The 22,229-nt window shown below is 38.2% G+C and overlaps 2 protein-coding genes across 3 annotated transcripts; both read right to left on the bottom strand.

The window, feature by feature from the left end:
- Positions 1-2,613: 2,613 nt before the first annotated feature.
- Positions 2,614-12,339, bottom strand: LOC117293976 (2-oxoglutarate-dependent dioxygenase htyE-like). The gene is made up of 8 exons (XM_033776490.1): positions 11,803-12,339; positions 10,117-10,312; positions 5,853-5,968; positions 5,682-5,751; positions 4,805-4,924; positions 4,370-4,540; positions 3,721-3,831; positions 2,614-3,167 (listed from the first exon to the last, which is right to left on the bottom strand). The coding sequence occupies exons 2-8, from the start codon at positions 10,285-10,287 to the stop codon at positions 2,991-2,993; spliced, it is 936 nt and encodes a 311-aa protein (XP_033632381.1). The 5' UTR covers positions 10,288-10,312; positions 11,803-12,339; the 3' UTR covers positions 2,614-2,990.
- Positions 12,340-12,581: 242 nt separating this feature from the next.
- Positions 12,582-21,167, bottom strand: LOC117293798 (2-oxoglutarate-dependent dioxygenase htyE-like). Of its 2 annotated transcripts, none has more exons than XM_033776240.1 (8): positions 20,996-21,167; positions 19,205-19,291; positions 18,531-18,646; positions 18,376-18,445; positions 17,902-18,021; positions 16,936-17,106; positions 14,836-14,946; positions 12,582-13,865 (listed from the first exon to the last, which is right to left on the bottom strand). In XM_033776240.1, the coding sequence occupies exons 1-8, from the start codon at positions 21,044-21,046 to the stop codon at positions 13,686-13,688; spliced, it is 906 nt and encodes a 301-aa protein (XP_033632131.1). In that variant the 5' UTR covers positions 21,047-21,167; the 3' UTR covers positions 12,582-13,685. The 2 variants fall into 2 exon arrangements, with proteins under 2 accessions (XP_033632131.1, XP_033632130.1); XM_033776239.1 differs by having other exon boundaries at positions 19,205-19,385; positions 20,996-21,165.
- Positions 21,168-22,229: the final 1,062 nt, after the last annotated feature.

The following is a 22,229-nucleotide window of genomic DNA, read 5'->3' as shown; positions in this document are numbered from 1 at the left end:
TTAAACAAAAAAGGGGGGGGTTTCTTAATTTGAGAAATCTCAAATGTTAACATATTTTTGTATTGTAATCTCTGTTCGGAATTTTGAGAGGACTACAATTTTGGCATCTGTATTGCAATAAAAGATTTGTTATAAAGCTTGCTTTTCTTTAATGGGAGAATCCTTTAATCTCATGCCCGAAGCGTTCATGTTGATATTGTCATCTCTTCAGCATATCAATTCTGTAATTAGGCCTGCATGCTTCGTTTTCGAAAAGGCCAAGTGAGGTGTCTTTGGCATGGGATTACGTACAGTAAATACACACACTGTGCAAAGGAGCTGTCAAACTGGAAAACATTTTATTTACTAAACCGTGGCATGCAGGTCATGGTGTGACCTTTGACATGAGCTGTATGCAAATTATACAATACTGAATATTTATGAGCTGGGTGTAGCCCAGTGGGCCAAAGCCAATATATCACAGGAAAGGGCACCAAGGCATTTTCTCCTTTGTTAAAGGGCACCCTATTGAGATAATTGTTAATTTTTACTGGAGCATTTCAAGGGCACCAAGGCAATGACCAAGTGTCAGGCCTGCCGCCTCAAACGTGGGGTGTAATGGTTACTCTAATTCCTAATTTTGGCTGATTGCGGGGCGCGAAAAAGAGCTTGGCCAGTTGTGTGGTAGGCTGGTGGTGCATGTAGATCTCCCATATGGGACGTATGATGACAGTTTTCTTATTTAATTTAGACTGAAAACATTATCAACACCTCTACACTCTTCTTAAAAATATCAATGCCTTTATTCAATTTGTTTTTATTTTCTTTTTAGTGGAGCTCTAAGACTCCGTTTATTCATCACCAGTGAAAACAGTGAAAGTACAAACACCTTCAATGGAACGTTAACACATTTACTTTTAGATCAATACACTAAGGATACAAGAGGCTAGTTAAAAGACAATGAACAAAGGTGATATTACATATCAAACAACAAGAACATCAAAACATGATAAAAAGCAAATTTCTGCAAGAAAAACGTTAAACTTAAAACGAACGTAAAGGACAGTAACTGGAAAGATGAAATTTGATTTAAATGAAAATGTAAATTTTGGAGTCCGTTCTTCATTGAGGCAACACATAGATTTGTACAATTTGCTAAAACTTTATTCAATTTAAATATATATCACATAAAAAATTATCTTCTGATAATTAAAGCCAGCGGGAAGTGGTATTTTGTCAAAATAAAGCTTTTATCACTAAAATATTATGTGTTTTGATGAGTGGAATATGAATAAACAGTTAACTAATTACATGTAGGTTATAAAAAAAAATTAGTTCTCCATTTTATTAACCAATTTAAAAGTAGCCCGAACCGAAAGGGCGCTGTTCGTGACGTCAACACTACGTCTGGGTACCTGATCGGTACGATGCCTACGTATAGAGCTACGGTCACGGAGAAGACTGTCCACTCGGATTACCCAGCACGGTGAATCGCATGCAGTGCCAACACAACATGGTGACGCTAGGCGCAAGCTAAAAACATGCCCTCTAAGTTGAAACAATACCCGAATTTTGTTCACGTTAGGCAAATGCCCCTTGAGGTTCGTCACGTCTTTCAGGTACCTTCTTCGACTTCCCACTAGCTGGACAAATAGTTGGGATGGCGTCATATTTTAGAAAAGAACTTTCCTCTTCATGTCAAAATGTGTGGTGTATTTCGGATTCGCGAAGCACGACGGCACCTGGTCGACTTTGCCGGAAAAATGCAAAAAAAAAACATTTATTCGAAACGTACAAACTCACGACACTGTAAAAAAAATTGGGTAAAAATAATGCCCAACTTTGTACCCAATTAAGGGCGAATAGTGAACTCCTCCAACTTTTGGGCAAAATATTATCCATTAAAGTTGGGCACTCTGATTGCCAAATAATTGGGTAATATTTCCTCATCAATAGTTTGGTATATTTTGGTAACCAACAGTTTGGTATTTTTTGGTTACCCAATTTCTGGGTATTTAATAAACCAGCACAAAGTATCATTTTATTAACGATAATTCAAACGGAATTTCAAACGGAAGTCAAAACGAAGAAAATTAGATTCAAAAATAATGTACTTATTAAACACGTTAACAACTTTCCACGGGTAACTGTCAAGATTTTCTCTTTTAAAGGCACTTAAAGGGAAGGTACACGTTTGGTAATTACTCAAAACTCTAATATTTTAAAAACTGACTTGGTAACGGGCATTGGAGAGCTGTTCATAGTAAAAAAAAACATTGTGGGAAACGACTCCCTCTGAAGTATCGTAGTTTTTGAGAAAGGGGTAACTTTTTACTAAAATAATGAAAGACTTCTAGCTAGAAGTCTTTTATTCCTATCTGAAAGCACACAAATTCGTCCAACAAGGATGGTTTTTTCTTTCATCATTCAAGTGAGAACACAGGTCTTTGACAATTACCAAACGTGTACAGTGCCTTTAACACGTTTTGTAGTTCACTCAAAATATATAGTTAGCATATAAACTCACTTGGTTAACGAGTAATGGAGAGCTGTTGTGTTGATAGTATAAACCATTGTGAGAAACGACCCTCTCTCTGAAGTAATGTAGTTTTTTTTTTTAGAAAGATGGAATTTCTCACTAAAATATTTAATATGAAAAAGACTTCAGGCCTGAATGAAGTCTTTCTTATAGGCATCTGCAAGCACACAAAGATGTGCAACAAGTTTTAGTTTCGGTCCTTAATTGCAACGTCGATTGATTTAAGGATTAAATGGCATCGGACTTGTTAGTAATTTCTTAAAATGGCTATAAGCATACAAAATTGCTTGGTAACGAGCAACAGAGAGCTGTTGATCAAACAATGTGAGAAACGGCTCCATCGAAATAACGTGTTTTTTAGAAAGAGGTAATTTACGGGTACCGCAACGATTTGATATATAGCTGGAAATTTGTTATATAATGCTCAATTTCCACCTATTAAAATGTCACATGGTTTACTATAATATTGTCTTCAATACGTGTCATAAAATCTGGAATCCAAGTACTCCATGCTGTCAATAGGTGGGTATTTGTTGCTCTTGTCAATACACTCAATGGTGGTGTCGATGCTTGGGTAGCCAAAGAAAACGACTGACTGGCGACTCTTGCCCCGTTCCTCTGCCGAATCGTCCAAGAGAACACGATGTTTCTGCGACAAGATTGATTAAATTACACTTTTCATCAATGAGTTGTGGTATCCCCGGTGTTTTGTAAAACCCATATGTTGCGAGTATCCATTCCGAAAAAAACTTTTCACTGCAATAAACACATTTGTTTTATATTTCCTCTATAGACGTCGTGTTGTACTTAATTTATTTTCCGTGGTAAATCTAATATTTTCCCATGGTAAATCATTTCCCCATGGTAAATCTATAGTATTTTCACCTAGTATGGGAAGTCTTAGCATTTCCCCGTTGTATGAGAAACCTAGTAGCGTTTTCACATTAATGGGAAATCTAGTAGAATTGTTTCAACTTTAATGGGAAATCTATAAGTATATTTTTTCCCATTTGTATAGGAAATTTGTGGAGTCTGTATCCGTCTATGAAATCTATAGTATATAGTGAAATCTATATGACTTGTGTACTTTGGATTTCGTCCCAACCGTCTCCTGGTGGAATTTTGTTGCACGGGTTGCAGTTTGACAGGAGAGTATGTGTTCAAACTATATAGTATCAGGTTTTAGATGCACTAATGCTTACCGTTGCAATGTACAGATCGGATGTCCATCTCTGCATCAAGTCGCCAACATTGACCAGAATTCCGCCCTCAACCAACGGCACTCTGAAATAGCTACCATCACTCTTACAGACCTGTTGCAAAGAGGAATGAATACCGTAGAATAGAGGTCGCAAGTTCAAATCCTGTCTTGTCAAGTTTTCTTTGTTCATTTAAGGACGCAAGCCTTTGCCGAATGATGAGCCCAAATCCGATACAATTTACCCACACAACTTCCCATGTAGTGGTTTGTTCTTGAAAGATTTGTTGAGACGTTCTTTGTTCTGTTCCCTTGTGGGGTACATTACCTCTAGAACCATGGTTCAACCCAAATAAGATACAATTTACCCAGGCACCTTCCCTTGTGGTTACTTTGAAAGAGTTGTTGTGACTTTTTTGTTCTTGTGCTGATGTGAGGAGGCACATTCTTATCAGTATGCCTTTTTACCTCTAAGCCCGGTGTCTGTTCCCTTGTGTGGTACATGCCTTCTTTACCTCTAGAACCATGGTTCAACCCAAATAAGATACAATTTACCCAGGCACCTTCCCTTGTGGTTACTTTGAATGAGTTGTGACTTTCTTTGTTCTTGTGCTGATGTGAGGAGGCATATTCTTATCAGTGTGCCTTTTTACCTCTAAGCCCGGTCTCTGTTGAAACAGCAGCGTTATGGCACCGTAGTCCGTGTGCTCACCACACCGAACTTGTTGCTCCCTGGCAGTGACGTCACTCAGAGAAGGGTAGAACAGTGTCCGAAGACAATTCATAGTAGGCTCTGCATGGCGCTTCACGAAAAACAAAGGGTCCTGCAACAGACGAGACACAAATGTAGCAAAATAGTTGAGGGACTTGTATTCGTCTCTTTTGTACTATTTCATTGAGGTTATAAAGACATGGACAGTGACACCTTTTTGGTAATTACTCAAAATAGTTGTGATCTTTATTCTTACTTGGTAACGAGCAATGGAGAGCTGTTGATAACTTTTTGAGAAACGTCTACATGTATGTACATCTGAAGTACAAACGTATAGTTTTTGAGAAAGAGGCAATATCCCTGTATCTAGTCTTACCTCAAGGTTGAGGCCGTGGGCCATGACTTCCAAGACTCGGTCATGCAGAGGTACACACAGATCAAAGAAATCCTTATTGGTAGTCTTGAATCCAGGACACGCTGATTCAATTGGCCACTCCTTCATATAAAAAAATGATAATACATGTATACACAAACTGCGAGCCAACTTTTACACAAGCCAGCTCGTGGATGTGCGAGTCTGATTCACACAGTGTCCCATAGTTTAAGCACACAATACAGATTAGCAGGCCTCAAACTTGAAGGGGCATAGCAATTTACCTAAATGTGTATAGGGACCTTGCAGAGGGCACCACAACAAGGAGGGCAATTGCTGTGGGTACCTTGGTTTATGTTTAGGCCTGGAATAGCATATTACACTTTGTATAAATTTATCTTTGTAAATACATCATTCCAGTTAGTCAACAGTGTGGAGTGGCTGTTTCTTGCAGCTAGTAATTTATACTTTTTGCCTTCCAACATTTTAAAGGCAGTGGACACTATTGGTAATTACTCAAAATAATTGTTAGCATAAAAACTTACTTGTATAAAACATTGTGAAAAGTAACGTAGTTTTTGAGAAAGAGTTAATTTCTCACTAAAATAATCAAAGACATTCTGGCAAGAAGAAGTCTTTTATTCCTATCTGAAAGCACATTATTTTGTACAACGAGGGTGTTTTTCTTTCATCATGTTCTAGCAACCTCAATGACCATTCAAGTCCAAACTTTCACAGGCTTGCTATTATATCCATTGTAATGTTGAGATACACCAAGTGAGAATATCGATCTTTGACAATTACAAAACGTGTGCAGTGCATTTAACTTTAGTGAACTACACTTTTTGGTCGCCGCTTTCCCAACAATCATAATACTTACATTATCTTTAGTAGCTGCAGAGTAATTAAATGACTCTTTCAGGTCACCGTACGGTCGATCCGTGTTGAGGCTGTTATAAAAACATCATTTAGTTTTTTTTAAATAGTTTTCCTTCACAAAAAATCTTATATATACTAGCTAATATATATAACACAAACAAATGTTTCTTACCGTTCCCTGCCGATTTTGGCGTAACCCTGGCTCCTGTTAGCAGATATTGGCGGGTTTTGTTTTCCCTCGAGTGGAAGATCGAAAAACTCCTTGGACACTTTGTACAACTCGTCAACCTGCAGGAACAAGTCGCATAATAACTTGTCTTCATCATCTTCATTTGGTTTCGTAAAGTAAACAATCTTGTAAGTTGTCAGCAGCGGCTGACAACGTACCAATGGTTCATTGCAAGCAAACAGTTCCCTTGATTGAGCTGCCTCTAGCTACCGGGCAATCTCGGTGGTCTAGTGGTAAGACACTGCTCTAGAATGGCAAGGGTCGTGGGCTCGAATCCCACCCGATTAATATGTCTGGGTTGTTTTTTTCACAGAGCTCGGGAAAGTATATACAGTGCTAAAACAGATCGGTGTATATGGGTTAAACCAAAATAAATATTCTTTATCCTAGATACAAATTTGCTTGTCTTCATCATCTTTTAATTTTGTTAAAGGCAGTGGACACTATTGGTATAATTACTCAAAATAATTATTGCCATAAAACCTTACTTGGTGACGAGTAATGGGGAGAGGTTGATGGTATAAAACATTGTGAGAAACGGCTCCCTCTGGAGTGCCATAGTTGTCGAGAAAGAAGTAATTTTTTCCACGAATTTGATTTCGAGACCTCAGATTTAGAACTTGAGGTCTCGAAATCAACCATCTAAACGCACTCAACTTCGTGTGACAAGGGATATTTTTGTTTCATTATTATCTGGCAGAGTCGCAACTTCGATGACCGATTGAGCCCAAATTTTCACAGGTTTGTTATGTTATGCATATGTTGAGATACACCAACTGTGAAGGCTAGTCTTTGACAATTACCAATAGTGTCCACTGCCTTTAAGGAGAAGGCTTGTTAAGACTTGGTTGCTGTAAAAATCAAAGATATTTTTTAAATGTTGGCAGACTTAAAAAAATGGATTTTGGCAAAACTCCATGTACGGGTAGGTATGGGTACTCAAAACACAAAAATCAAATTTTCCAAGTTTTTACCTTTTTTAAGTGTTGAAATATAGGTGAATTGAAAGTACTGGTACGTCTAAAGGGGAAAACGTTCTTTCACACATATTGCACAACCATGTTTACTCTTTCAGAAAATATTTTTAAAAATTAAGCGTGCGATCAACTTTGGATCGAACCACTATTTCAAATAGGGGTGTTTTTGTCATATTTTCTAATAGCGAAAAATAGGGGTATTGAATTGGGCCATAAGTCCGAAAGCGGCAGTTTGTGGATTATGACACTTTTATAGTTGGAAGATAAGGTACCGACCTACATAAAAATGCAATAAAATGTTTTGGTATTTTAAGTGCGCGAACAAAGTTTTGCCGGAAAGTTAGCACTTTTGCAGGGGAAAAAACACAATAAATGATCAAAAATTATACATAATTAATAGGTAAATATCAGGTTTTTTTTTTTTTTTTTTTTTTAATACCTAACGGGTGGAAAAGCTTTGAGGTGCATTAAAAAAAATAAACTTTTGAAATCACCACATAGCCCGTTGCCATGGTAACAGCTCATTTTGTGTTTTGGCAATTTTTTGCCGATTTTGTGTCTGAAAAACTGTATTTTACTTTTAGCATATTGCAGCTCAACCCAGCCAATGCGCATTTTTTTTAAATATAAAACTTTTCACATCCATACAACGAGTCGTCCTTTGTTTTACTCGAGACAAACAATTATTGCTTTAACTTTTACCCTTATGCTATTTTTAGAACGGCATTATGCATGTCTTTAGAAAATTGCAAAATCAGCATTTTTACCCAATTTTGGCCCTCTAAATGACAATTTGCCAGGGGTTTCAGAATGTTTTCCTTTCAGTTGTATTTGGGGCCAACATTGGTCCTTCCATTTTGAGAAAAACTTTTAAAAAGAAGTACAATTGTATCCTGTTGTAATAGTACAGCCTAAAAAAAAAGAAAGCATTTTGAAGTTGTTTTCTTCAGTTTTCCATCAATCCGGTACCTTTCGTTAGCACCCTGTAGCCTTTTGGACTACCCAACATTGACCAAGAATATTTTGAATGACCTAAGTTTTGGATTTTAAACCCCCCCCCCCTCCCCTGCCCAGTTGACAATGCATTACAAAGCGCTGTGAACGGCGTCTCCTTTGTTGAAAGTCCCTTTTTAAATTCCCATTGCACATCATTAGTAGTAGCAAAGTTTGTAGTGTCTTCAGTTGCCTTCAGAGAATATATGATGTTGATTGAAAAAAAACAGGATAAAATAAAGCAAAGCATCTTAAAATAAAAATATAACTCTCAATTGTATTCAGTGTATAGTTCGAAGACTCACCCCAGCTAATTCGGCTGGTATAGTGTTATCCGGCTATGTTCCATTAAAGGCAGTGGACACTATTGGTAATTACTCAAAATAATTATTGCACAAAACCTTACTTGGTAACGATTAATGGGGAGAGGTTAAAGGTTTAAAACATTGTGAGCAACGGCTCCCTCATTGTTTTCGAGAAAGAAGTAATTTTCCACGAATTTGATATTATGCATATGTTGAGATACATATAAGGAATACATCTTTAAGGAACTTGGAAATTAATTGATTTTCGTAACCATTAATTGTACAGTCACTGATTATGTTATGCCTGTGCGCCGCGTTAAGGACGTGTAAGACATTTTTGATAGTTCAAACGAAGAGCTGTGAACGTCCGTTTGTCAAGAAAATTGAACATTTTGTTGATGATTATAGCTGCTATAGCCAAACGTAAATGACCACAAAAATACAACAGAATGTCTTTGTGATGCATGTTTATACAATTGAAACTTATTTTTATATACTTGTAAGTTGCTTTGCTCTATTGTGTGCCTGTTTTTTCAATCAACATCATTGTTCAGCATGTAAAAAGTAATTCAAAAGCATTATTTTTTCATATGATTATGAAATTTGCAAAATACATTTTTTTTTCACAAAAAAGCATGAAGTTTCTGGCAACACTGCTCCACAGTTCAAAAAATACAAAAACTTTTGTTTTTATATTATGTGATGCATGTTTATACAACTGAGAGTTAGGTTGCCATAAAATGCTTTATTATATTGTTTTGTCATTCTTCAATCATTGTTAAACATGTAGAAAGTAATAAAAAGAGCATTGTTTTTTAACTTTAAATCTATACAATTGCCGAAAAGCATGAAGCTCTGGCAACACTGCTCCCCAGTTCAACAAATACCTTTTTTTTTTCGGAATTCCTACAGACCAGTATCTTATCTTTCAAGCCTGGTAGCAAAACCTTCCTAAAATAACATGCCACTTTCGGACTTCTGACAAACTTAGCAACCCCCTCTATTTCCCAAAATGACCTTTGTTCAAAACACCCCTTTTTGAAATAATGGATTGTTCCATTCACAATTATCTGTACCTGTGTCAGGTGCACTTTTGGAAAGACCAAGGATGTATATTTACCATATTCAGTTGAGAGGCAGGTCATATAATTTGGTCTTTACACAGTGTAGCTCTCAACTTTGGGTAGTTTTTACTTTTGACAATAGCGAAATTAGGTTGAAAGAATTAACATGTGCAAAGAGAAAACAAGATCCTTTAAAAAAAAAATATTTTTGTTGTTATACAATTTGAAAATAAACACCTTGTTTCCCCAAAAAACACGAAGTTTGTGGCAGCACTGCTCCCCAGTACAACAAATACCAAAAAAATATTTTTGGAAATTCTTACAGACCAGTATCTTATCTTTCACGCCTAGAAGCAAAACTTTCCTAAAAATGCTACTTTGGGACTTCTGACAATTTTAGCAACCCCCTATATTTCACAAGTTGACTTTTCATCAAAACACCCCTTTTTGAAATAATGGAATCTTCCATTCACAATTAACTGTACTTTTGTCAAATGCATTTTTGGAAAGATTAAGGATGTATAGTTACCATATCCAGCTGAGAGGTAGGTCCAATATTTGGTTTTCACACAGTGAAGCCCTCAACTTTCGGTAATTTTTACTTATGAAAAGTGCTAAATTAGGTGAAATATGGTAAAAAAGGTGTAAAAGCAAAAATTATGCTTTATTTTTACATTGTGGTTGATGGCCTTCACTTGTGCAAAGTATAAACGAAATCCATTTTTGAAATCCACCACTTCTTTGATTTTTACAGCAACCCATATTGTCAGAATGTGACGACAACGCCATGGGATCGTTGAACCAAACAAGTTCCCTCGCATGGGGGTTTCAAAGTGGGCGACATGGTTTTTCGGAATAAAAATCTTACTTTTGCATGTGGGAAGTCCGTGTTGACGATATAGAAGAAGCCGATTGTTGTAAGAGCTTTGTGAACATCACCTACAAGTTTCTGAAACTGAGTGGTGTCTGGTTTGGTCAGTGACAGTCTGTAAGCGCTGAAGTCAATTACGGGTACGCCGGCTTCTGTACAGTCACCCATCACGGCGAATGATTGACTATATTAACTGCATACAGAAATATAACATCAGTCAATAACGATCATTTGCAGGTTTTTGCCACTGCTCAAGTTCATACCATAGAATCGACACAACCTATAGGCCTTGAAGGGGCACATCAATTTATCTCCGTTGAAGGGACACTGCTATGAGGAATTTGTAAATTGTTATTAGAACTTTACAAAAGACACAACAGCAAAAGCACAGGGCACCACGGCAATTGCTGTGGGTGCCGTGTGTTATTTCGAGACCTTCAAACCATGCAGGCTAAACTTCAAATAAACCCCACCGATGAACAAGCACCGTTTGGCTCATAAAGTTATGATAATGTGATTTCAAAGGTGTGTTGAGTCACGGCTGTTCAAGGTCCTGATCGTGCACTGCGATAACAAACAGACTTGTTTACAATAATGCATTATGTCCCAACGCTGCCATTACAGTCTCTGCATGGTCCCGTTCGGTGATACTGATCTACCTGACAATTTTCACAACTTTTTTCCAAACAAGTACTATTTTGTCCATAATAGTCCCTGGTAATTTACACTTGAACGTTGAATAAACTCATTTTATTTGATCGTTGGCAGGGGTCTGGTTTCACACATCTCAAGATGACAGTTTTTATACTTTTGTATAACCTTGACAGCTCCTGTCCAACCTGTAATCATCGTGTATATGTCTAAAGATTTAAAATTAAAATTAAAAAAATAAACGCACACTGGTGTTTGAAAAGGTTTTTAAACGTTGCTTTCCAACGGTCGATGTCCTTTCTACCGTGGCAGGCTATATACCTTTATGTTATAATGAATATGGTAGATGGCCTTAGCTTTCGATCCAAACCGGACCTTCCCCAGAGCTGAAAAAAATGTATGTTATAATATATAAATGGAATTCTGATTTCCAGTTTATGTTTACACTTCACTGTGACGTCTTTGCCGAACAACTTTCAGTAACAGCTTATACCAATAATAATAATAATAATAATAATAATAATAATAATAAAAATAACAACAACAATAAAACACATTTTATATAGCGCCAAATTCATTTAAAATGCTCTCAGGCGCGTTTACCAATGGAGCAACTGTTCTCGGAATTCGGGGCCCGTGTGGGGCTGCCCCATTTTTGAGTCTTTTGTGACCCAGATTCTTTATCCAAAAAAAACCTTATACTCTTAACTAGATTTCGGGTCATCCTGACCCGGAAATTAGTGACCCTGGGACCCGGAATTCAGGTCAACGCTGAGTGACCCATGGATTTTTAGAGTGTCGAACGAATGGAACGAAAACTCTATCCATTGAACAACATCCAGGATGTCACCCATGCGAAAATATCACATTCAAGAAGTTCACTTTTGTGTCCCAGATTCGTGGTCAGCCGCTTTTAAAATACACTACTGTTTTACTGCAATGATCGCCCATCAATGCCGCACATCTAGTGATATTTATTTTTGCTATATGTTTTACCTACATTATAACAATATTGATAGAAATTGAGTTTACCTGCTGCTGTAGTAAACTGGCTGTCAGGCTGCATTTGTCGGAATCATGCTGCATAACTAATCATATGAAAAGTCGTTCCGCTTTATTGGCTTAATCCAGGCAAAATTAAACTTCAGCAGGTAACCAGGTATCTATATACAAGTACCTGTAAACCTTTCCCCCAACGTACATGTATGATTGTGCCGACCAAGAACTGCGTTTATGCAGCATGTACATGTACTTCTGTACAACCAGTGTATCGGGCCACGTTCAATATCAACAGCTTATTGTAATAGCCGACAAAAAGGCATGCAGGGGTTAAGGGATTCAGGTGAACTTTTGTATAGACGATGTGACCTCTGACGTCACACGAAAACCATAACATGATTCGCCCGCATTCTTCAACGTTTGGGGAGAAATAATAAGTTCAAGCTCATGTGATATGACAGGATAAAGGCAAACAATTTCACAATAAACAATTTATCTTTTCCCGACATTTAAAGGGAAGGTACACGTTTGATAATTACCCAAAACAAACAAATATTAACTTAAAAACTGACTTGGTAACGAGCTTTGGAGAGCTGTTGATAGTATAAAACATTGTGGGAAACGACTCCCTCTGAAGTAACGTAGTTTTTGAGAAAGATGTGACTTCTCACTAAAATAATAATAGACTTCTAGCTAGAAGTCTTTTACTCCTATCTGAAAGCACACAAATTCGCCCAACAAGGGTGTTTTTTCTTTCATCATTTTCTTGCAACTTCGATTACCGATTGAGCCCAAATTGTCTTAGGCTTAATTATTTAATTACAAAATACAATCATTTAATTACAAAATACAATATTTCTCTAACCAAATTGTAAAATAAAAAGCACAATATTTTCTCTCACCAAATTGTTAAATTGTAGATCCTGCTATTGTTCTTTTATAAATTCCCTTGTGGGGTCCAGGTTGTACAAAGAATTCCCTTGTGTGGTCCATGATTGTTCGATTGTGGACATTCTGTTGTTCTGTGCACTATAGTAAACTCATTGCTCCAACACTGGTTTAAACACTGTGTGGACGTCTGTAGGTCCACATAGTGTTTGTTTAAAAGTGTGGACCTTTGAACATGTTGCCCGAAATGACACACACCTACCATAAAGCTATAAACTAATCGAATAAAATTGCGTTTAAAGTTGATGGTTTTTTAAAACACTTTATGTTAACTAGAAAATCATCATATTGTAGGCATGTTAAATAATATGTTTAGTTTGTTTAGTTTAATAGGTAGCGCATGCACACACTTATTATCCCATACTTTTGAGAAAATATATTGAAATAAAGACATTTCAGACATGCAAAAGCGAGTGCGAGTTATAATAGTGCGAAATACCAACGCCAATGTGTGGCCAACTTTCATCGTGTCGTCATTCCATTTACTAGCATTGCATTCCATGGTCATCTGGCACTGTGGTCTTTTAGGAAGTTTTGCGTTGATTTCACAAAGTTTTTCCTAACTTAACATCAATCTGTAGGACGAGTTAAGTTCCGTAACCATAGACGTCAGGACGCATTGAACCCATCCTAAGTTAGGATGAGTTACTCATCCTAACTTAAAATTTATCCTAGGACGAGTAAAGTTCCGTCACCATAGACCTTAGAACGCATTGAACCAGTCCTAAGTTGGGATGAGTTACTCGTCCCAACTTAGTAACCCGTCCCAACTTAGGATTAATCTTAGGACGAGTGAAGTTCCGTAACCATAGACAACCCATCCTAAGTAAGGACGAGTTAGGAGTTACCCCGTCCTAACTGAGATAAGATTAATGTAGCATTTCGTGAAATCGGCTGATGTAGGCACAACTGGATCTGGGTAAAACTTTAACCCGGAGCACTTCAGAGTGTATTTGTAAGAGTTGTTTTTATTTGTAAGCAGTGTTGAATGTCTGGTCCAAGTACTCTCTGCATGTTACTGGTGGGTATTTGTTGCTGTTATCGGTGCATTCAATCACGGCTTCCTCGCTGGGGTTACCAAAGAAAGCAATCGACTGGCGACTCTGACTACGTTCCTCTGGTGTTCCGTCCAAGAGAACACGGTGTCTCTGTAAAAACAGGTGCATGGGAAACAATCAAATCAATCGTAGAATAAGTATTATTATCAAAGACAATCAAGAACAGGAACCAGAATAGTTAAAAACCCACAAGCGTACAGGGTTATGAAGATGGTAGAAACCTTCCCTTAAAAAAATTGCCTGTTGAGGTGCTGTAGTTTTTGAAAAATTAGTAAAACAATTTCTAGGAAATCATTTTTGTCTCAGTGAGACGAAATATAATTGGGTTTTTTTCCCTAAAAATGTGACAACTAATGAAGCTGAAACTATAACTTCGGGTAAATTAGGTCTGACATCTTCATTCACTCTGAGAAGGGAAGTAGGTCATGGCCAAAAACGTTATCTACAAAGTATCATAACCACAAAGGAACACGTTGCCTTGGATCGGTCGAGTTGGTCTTTGAAAAGCGTTTGTAACCGCTTGTTTTAAAATGCATGGTTAAGAAGATGTTGTAAAAGTAGAATACAATGATCCACACAAACATGCCTCGAAATTGCACGGTTTTCCTTTTACCTCGTCTACTAACACGGTCGGCCATTTTTGACTCCCATTAATTAATGGCCGACCATGTTAGTTCGCAAAGTAAAAGGGAAACCACGCAATTTCGAGGCAAATTTGTGTGGATCATTGTATTCTCTTTTTTAAACATCTTTCTAACCATATGCATTTTATAACAAACGGTTACAAACGCTTTTATAGACCAACTCGTCCGATCCAAGGCAACGTGTTCCTTTAAGAGGTTTTGAAAACAAAGCAATATGATTTATTTTTTTTAAGGCAAAATTGCAAAAGGCAATAAGACGAAATGGTATAATAATTTAAAAAAATCAATGGTATGCCCCGTGTAAAGCCAAGTATCTTCGTAGAGAAAGGATGTAATCATTGAAAAGAAATGTGCATCGAGATTTGCATCGGCCTTCGCGAATTTTGCCGCCATTTTGCTTCAAATCAGAAATTTACCGTGGCAAGGTATGTGTCCGATGTCCATCTCTGCATCAAGTCGCCGATATTAACTAAAATACCGCCTTCAACCAACGGCACTTTGTCGTAGCCACCTCCACGTTTACAGACCTTTTGCAAATAGAAACAACAAATATTGCATTTTGATTTTTGAAGTTGGGAGGTGAGTTTAAACTTGGTTTGGAAATATGGCTGTATAGTACAGGACCTTTTCATGAATGAATGTGATGTTACACGCATGCGCATCCGCTGTACGCGCAAGGTTTTGGCTATTACATGTCATGTTTGAAAACTGAACATACCTTGAAGCTCTACAAAACATATTTCAAGGCAAGTAAAATAATGGTTATAGTCCAGGAGCCAAACCCCAAAATTTAGGTAAAGCGTGACATTGAGTACAACTAAGATTTGTTTGCAGAAATATGTTCTTCAAGGTGTCTAGTATGCAATTCCAATGCATGCCCAGCTGGCAGGGTTGAGCATTTTTTGTATGCAAAAAAAAAAACCTTTCCCCATATTTTTATGTTTGTGTACAAACATATGGGAAAATGTGCAATGTGTTTTATATGATAACGACAAAACATGTTTTCTCGACAAGGAATACTTTTAGGTGTGTACTAACCAGATATTACACGTAGATATTAATTCAGACACGTGGTTAATAGTATTATGTATTTACTTTTACCTCACTTTGGTGAAATTACGTACTCAATAGGGTTTTTGTTTCTGATCTGACCTTTGGCCTGGTGCAACATTTCACAACATTTCTATAAATTTATAACAAACGCTCATCAGAATGTCCTCTGACCATGGCATCCATATCTCATCGGTGAGGAACAGTCACAGTTGAATGGTAATTTTGGCTAGAGTTGATGGCATTTGGTTGAGACTAAATTTGTTTATTGAGATAGTTGCATCACTGTATAATTATAGTTAAATTATGACACCACAAACTTTGTTTTAGGTACACACACCCCAAAAACTGCAAGTAATGGCTTGATACATTGGCATGTATCTTGTTTTACTGAGAAGCAGGACGACTGGTATATTATGAAGTTCAATTACAACATGATTTTGTCCCCTTTAGAAATACATAGAAATGTTGCGAAATGTTGCACCCAGGTCAAAGGTTAGATCAGAAACAAAGTAACCTATTGATAACATAATTTCACCAAAGTGAGGTAAAAGTAAGTAAATAACATTATTAACCACTTATCTGAATTAATATCTACGTGTAATATCTGGTATGTACACACCTAAAAGATTCCTTGTCGAGAAAACATGTGAAGAGTTCTGCCGTTATCATATAAAACACATTGATGAGCGTTTGTACACAAACATGGGAAAAGTGATTTTTGTAATAACAAAAAATGCTCAACCCTGCCAGCTGGGCATGCATCAGATTCTTAAAAGGGACCCCCTGGATTACTCATTTCAGCCAAAAAATGTTAGTTGTACTCAATGTCACGGTTCATGTTCAGTTCTCCTGGACTATTATCGTTGGCGCCAATTTGTGTAGAGTGGGCGTGGTTTATAATTGAACTACGTCACACTTACGAGGGCCCAATATCAAAGAGCTGCTCAAACGAACTGTTTTGCTAAAAACACACATAAGCAGGGTACCCGTCACAATTTGTACTTATGATATACCATTTTAGCTGGTAATCTTAATCTGGTCAGCGTAAATTTGTTGAGTCCAGTGCACGCCTACGGGTCGCTTTAAATTCGTTGTGTTCAGTTTACGTCTACAGAGGTCGCTGTGCCAACCTTATACCCTGCTTACAAAAAAAGGAACCCGGTGTATAATGACGTAATGTCTTGCGTCCAGACGCAAAGCTCTATGAATATGATTTAAAGACACTGGACACCTTCGGTAATTGTCAAACACCAGCCTTCCCGCTTGGTGTATCTCAGCATTATACACAAAATAATAAACCTGTGAAAAGTTGAACTCAATTGGTCGTCGAAGTTGCGAGATGGAAGAAAAAAAAACCTGTGTCACACGAAGCTGCGTGCTTTCAGATGCTTGATAGGTCTCGAAGACATAAAGATCGTTATTTTTCTCGAGGAAGGTACACGCATGCAATTGATTCTGCCTACCTCCAAGCCAGGTACCTGTTGGAACAGCATTGTGATACCACCGAGGTCAGAGTGCTCACTGCATCTTACTTGTTGGTCCTTGACTGTGACGTCATCTAGGGAAGGGTAGAAGAGTGGCCTGAGGCAACTTCTATTGGGCTTGGCATGGCGCTTCACGAAAAACAAAGGGTCCTTAGAGAGGAGAGACAGGATGAACAAATATTTTGTTTGATAAGGTTTGAGATAGTCAAGCTCATAATACCAACTGAAAGCTATAGCTGCTGTAGCCTGAACATCTGACGTCACACTTCGAGGCTAGTGAGTCAGAGACCGGGCTCCAGCCGGCGTGTACATTCACCTTTGACCTATATTCACTTCACATTTTGGGTGCGTTCGTTTAGCTTCCCTGGGTTGACCCCTGTGTGTGGAGGGTTTTTTTCCAGGACGAACGTGTGCAGATAATTACCCACGTTCGTCCTGGGAAAAAAAACCGCCACACACCGGGGTAGACCCAGGGGAGCTAAACGAACGCACCCATAGAGAGATACGTAGTCAAAAGTAAGCTTTCCATATCTGTGTTTCGATTGGTCGTCCGAGGTGACCTCAGACCAATCAAAACAAACCAGGTACTGTAGCTTTTAGTCTCTGCATTTATCCAATGATATCATTGTATCCAACGGAATCACTGGATCTGAGTAGCAGGGACCTGTCTTTATCCTTTGAAATTGGGCCCAGGTCTTTGACACTTACCAAACGTGTTCAGGGGTGGATTTCACAAAGAGTTAAGACTAGTCAAAGTAGCCATACGTTTTTTTTATACCTCCTATAGGACTAGTCCTAATTTAGGACTAATCTTTGTGAAATTTGACACTAGGCAGCTTTATTGGATTCTTTGATTGTGGGCATTTGGTGGATCAGCCCTTGTACCAGTTGGGTAACATTCTCGCAGGATCTATCCTAATGTAGTTCTACTTCAGTTAGACTCACCTCAAGGTTGAGGCCGTGGGCCATGACTTCCAAGACTCGGTCGTGCAGAGGAACACACAGCTCAAAGAAATTCTCGTTGGTAGTCTTGAATCCAGGACACGCTGATTCCATTGGCCACTCCTTCATGTTAATAAAACATAAGCTGAGAGTTGCTGGGGGTTTCAGCTACGAATAGTGAACAGTTTTTGCCTTCCAATTTTCAAGTCTAGAAAAAGGTTGTCCTCCTGTAGTGGAGATATATAGCCGAGAAATGAAAGTTTAAACTCTGTGTTTGTAAACGCCGTTGTCACACATTAAAGGAACACGTTGCCTTGGATCGGTCTATGTTCATATGGTTAGAAAGATAATTACAAAGTATAGTATAGGCCTTAATTATCCACATAAACATGCCTCAACAGTGCATGGTTTTTCTTTTACGTCGCGAACAAACACGGTCGATCCAAGGCATCGAGTGTCCCTTTAATCTTCACTTACATTATCTTCAGTGGCTGAACTATAGTTGAAGGATTCTTTCAAGTCGCCGTACGGTAGATCTCGGTTGATGCTGTGTAACAAACACAACAATAGATTTTAATAGTTCTTTTCCTGTTTCAAAAATATACTCTTTTACACACACGAGGGCGACTTACCGTTCCCTTTCGAGATGTGCGTAACCATGGCTCCCGTTAGCAGCTATTGGCGGGTTTTGTTTTGCCTCGGAGGGAAGATCGAAAAACTTCCTAGAAACTTGGTACAACTCGTCAACCTGCAGAAACAAATCGCATATTACTAACTTGTCTTCATCATCACCTTTTAGTTATGTTAAAGGCAGTGGACACTATTGGTAATTGTCAAAGACTAGCCTTCACAGTTGGTGTATCTCAATATATGCATAAAATAACTAACCTGTGAAAATTTGAGCTCAATCGGTCATCAAAGTTGCGAGATAATAATGAAAGAAGAAAACACCCTAGTCTCACACGAAGTTGTGTGCGTTTAGAATTTCGTGCAAAATTACTTCTATCTCGAAAACTACTCCACTTCAGAGGGAGCCGTTTCTCACAATGTTTTATACTATCAACCTCTCCCCATTACTCTTTACCAAGTGAGGTTTAATGCTAATAATTATTTTGAGTAATTACCAATAGTGTCCACTGCCTTTAAGGAGGAAGTTTTTTGTTTACCGTCAAGTGATGAAAACGTACCACGGGGCGCTGCAACCAAACAGTTCCGTCAATTGAGGTTTTTTCAAGTAGGTGACATGGATTTTGAGACGTGACTAAAAAGAAACATTGTCATTATTGTGTTTATGGGAAATAAGTACCTTTTCATGTGGGAAGTCCGTGTTGACCATGAAGAAGAAGCCAATGGTTGTAAGAGCTTTGTGAACATCATCTACGAGTTTCTGAAACTGAGTGGTGTCTGGTTTGGTCAATGACAGTCTGTAAGCGCTGAAGTCAATTACGGGTATCCCAGCTTCTGTAGGATCACCCATGGTCTAAAGTCTAACGGACAAGGTAAAGAATGATCATTCAGAGATACACTCTTAATTGTATGAAAGTCATGTTCAGAGATGAGGGTCGCTGCGCTGGTTCTTGGTGAAAAAGATTGTACCTGAACTGTTTTCTTCAAATTAATATTAACCTTCTTATTATTAATCATCTGTTAATATCAACTTCAGTTTTTTTTAACGGTTTTGTTAACTGTTTATTGACACAAAAGAAACCCCACCTTGCACTTTGACCCTTGCACTTTGACCCATGTCTGGCCTGAGGAGAGGGGATGCTGGAGAGAGTTTTAGATGTGGGATAAAAACCTCAGCTAAACTACCGGAAAAATCCCGGGAGTTTTTAACCCACCGCCACCCCAGCAACCGTTCTCACTATCCCAATTTTGTAACTCCCGGGATTACTATTTCCCAGGAATTCGTACGGTCGTCTCACGGAAAAACATTTTACCCCGGGGTTACTCCCTTAACCCTACCCCTGAGCAGAGCTAACTATTTCTTGAGAAGAAAAACAACTTATTTCCCGGGAAATTCCCGGGAGTTTGTTTGTGTTTTGAAAAGATGGACCAAAATTTCCCGGGATTTCCCGGGAAATAAACCAAAGTATGAATAGGGGTTTAAGCAGGTTTGAAAACCTAACCATGAAACGTTTTCTATCAGGGTGGGATTTGAACTGGAGCACCGAATATGGGCCTTGGCAGATTTAAATTGACAACAATAGTTGTTCTGAGTTTGTAATGGATCACTTTTTGAAATATTGTGTCTCACTAAAATAGAAACCCCCTGGGGACTTATTGTTAATATTTTTCCTTTGTAAAATATTTAAATATTTAAAAGAAAATTAACACAAAAAAGTGGTTATAAACAAGCATAAAAAGATCTTTGTTTGTTTAAAACGTACCTCTTGTATCGAATAACAATAATGAATATTAATAATCATTTTGCAAATAGGAAACAGACTATTTTCTTCCAGCCTCGGTTTGGTAACATTGATATCAATGGGAGAAATTCAAGATGGCGGCACCCTAATAAAGGTCTATACCATTTCCACTAAATTCTGCGGTGAAACTTGTATTGAAAACGATGCTCAGTATTATTACTATTTTCAACGTTTAGAGCAACTTTGATTGATCTAGACCAAGATCGTATATACATGTCGTCACTTCAAGCATTATTTATTGCAAATGCGCAGTCACAATCCGCCGGATTTAATATATGCAAGACAAAACTGAGTGCACATGAACATGTATATCATCTGCATTAACAATGGTATTTTCGTTAAAACAGGCACTAACTAAGGAACAAACCCCCTGTTTTTAAACATGTATGAACCCACACATAAGCTTTGCTTCTTAGTGAGCTCCCCCTGCAGTATCAAAAGTGTATTTATTTCCTCCTGGCTTAACTGTTTTATTTTGAATATGTATACATTGTTGCTTGTTTTACAACGTTACTGTGGAATCAATCAACCTTTAACCTTAACCTTACTACAATTTGTCTAGCTGGACGTGGATGGCTACTTCCATGTGGTCTAAAACATGTTTACAAAAACGTTTTTTTCTGATTAAAAACGGTGCCCTTTTCAGTTCTTACCGGCGGCCATCTTACCTTTAATTTCCGAACTGTGTTGAGTTCCAAACGTCCCGAGTGGTTTTCCATGTGAGGTCACCACACAAGAACTGTCAATGGCGCCCGTGTTAGAAAACTAACTTAACAGTGTGCTGTAGCCCTAAACTGACTGTGACGTTCCAAGGGCATGTGCAATGGAATTGAATGCAACGGTCTCCGGTGTGGCGGTTTCAGACTTCCGCCGTTTTCAGTTTTCCGGGTGACCAAATACGGTAGCATTACGTCATGCGATGTCTGCGCACAGCGAGCAAAAGTAGTCCATTTTACGTGCCGTATTGAGTAATCCGTCCGTGATACTCTCCGGTTTTGTAGCTGTCATGGCGTCGTCCGTGAGTACATCAAGTGGAGATCGCGTGGATCGTCTCGGAGACTTTGGGGTAAAAACCAGGCAAATAATCCTATATTTAACCAGCGGTATTTATACTGAAGGAGCTTCAGAAAACCAGAAGAGGCTAGTACGTTGCCAATCGAAACGGTACACGTATGATCAGACCAGTAAGTACTCAATAGAATAATATTAATAATCCGCCTTGGTTGGTATGTTCCGTGCGGTAGTGTTACTGTTTGTTTACCTCATGTACCACCACGCAGTTTAACCCTGTGGTGTGTAGTTTGGGAACTTGTACTTTATAGAGCAATGCTCTATTTCTATGGTACTATTATGCTAGTTACTGACTGTACATGTACTCTGTAGTACTACAGTACTAGAGTAGTGTATAGGATTCGTATAGGCATTTTCTTGTAACGACATTGTATTTTTAGTTTACCAACCAAAAAGTGTATTTTGTTATTTATATGCATACCATGCATACATCGGGGAATATGATTACATGTAAGAAATGTTATTAGAGGGGGAAGGGGAAGAGCAAGTATCAGGAGAAAGGGGAGGGAAAAAGATGAACAAAGGGGAGGGAGAAGTAGTCAGGGAGAGGGGGAGATGGAGGTCCATGGTGAGGGTTACTGTTGTGTTGTATATACTGGTTACGTAAGGGAAGATGTCATAATGGAAAAGAAAAGACGAAAATTGAGGGGAGTGTTTATACTATACAAAATAAATAGTGGGCGGGTTAGGTAATGAGTAAGATGTGACAGTGGAAGGGAGGAGTTGGGGTTAGAGGCTGGTGTATGTATTGAAATGATGGGAAAGAGGGATGGATGATGAGGTGCTATCAGTCACTAGCAGCCGCTTGCTGTTTACGGTCATCGCAATGGC

Source organism: Asterias rubens, chromosome 8, assembly GCF_902459465.1.
Source record: "Asterias rubens chromosome 8, eAstRub1.3, whole genome shotgun sequence".
NCBI lineage: Eukaryota > Metazoa > Echinodermata > Asteroidea > Forcipulatida > Asteriidae > Asterias > Asterias rubens.
Note: the sequence above shows the minus strand (reverse complement) of the source record. Positions and strands in the feature narration are given on the sequence as shown.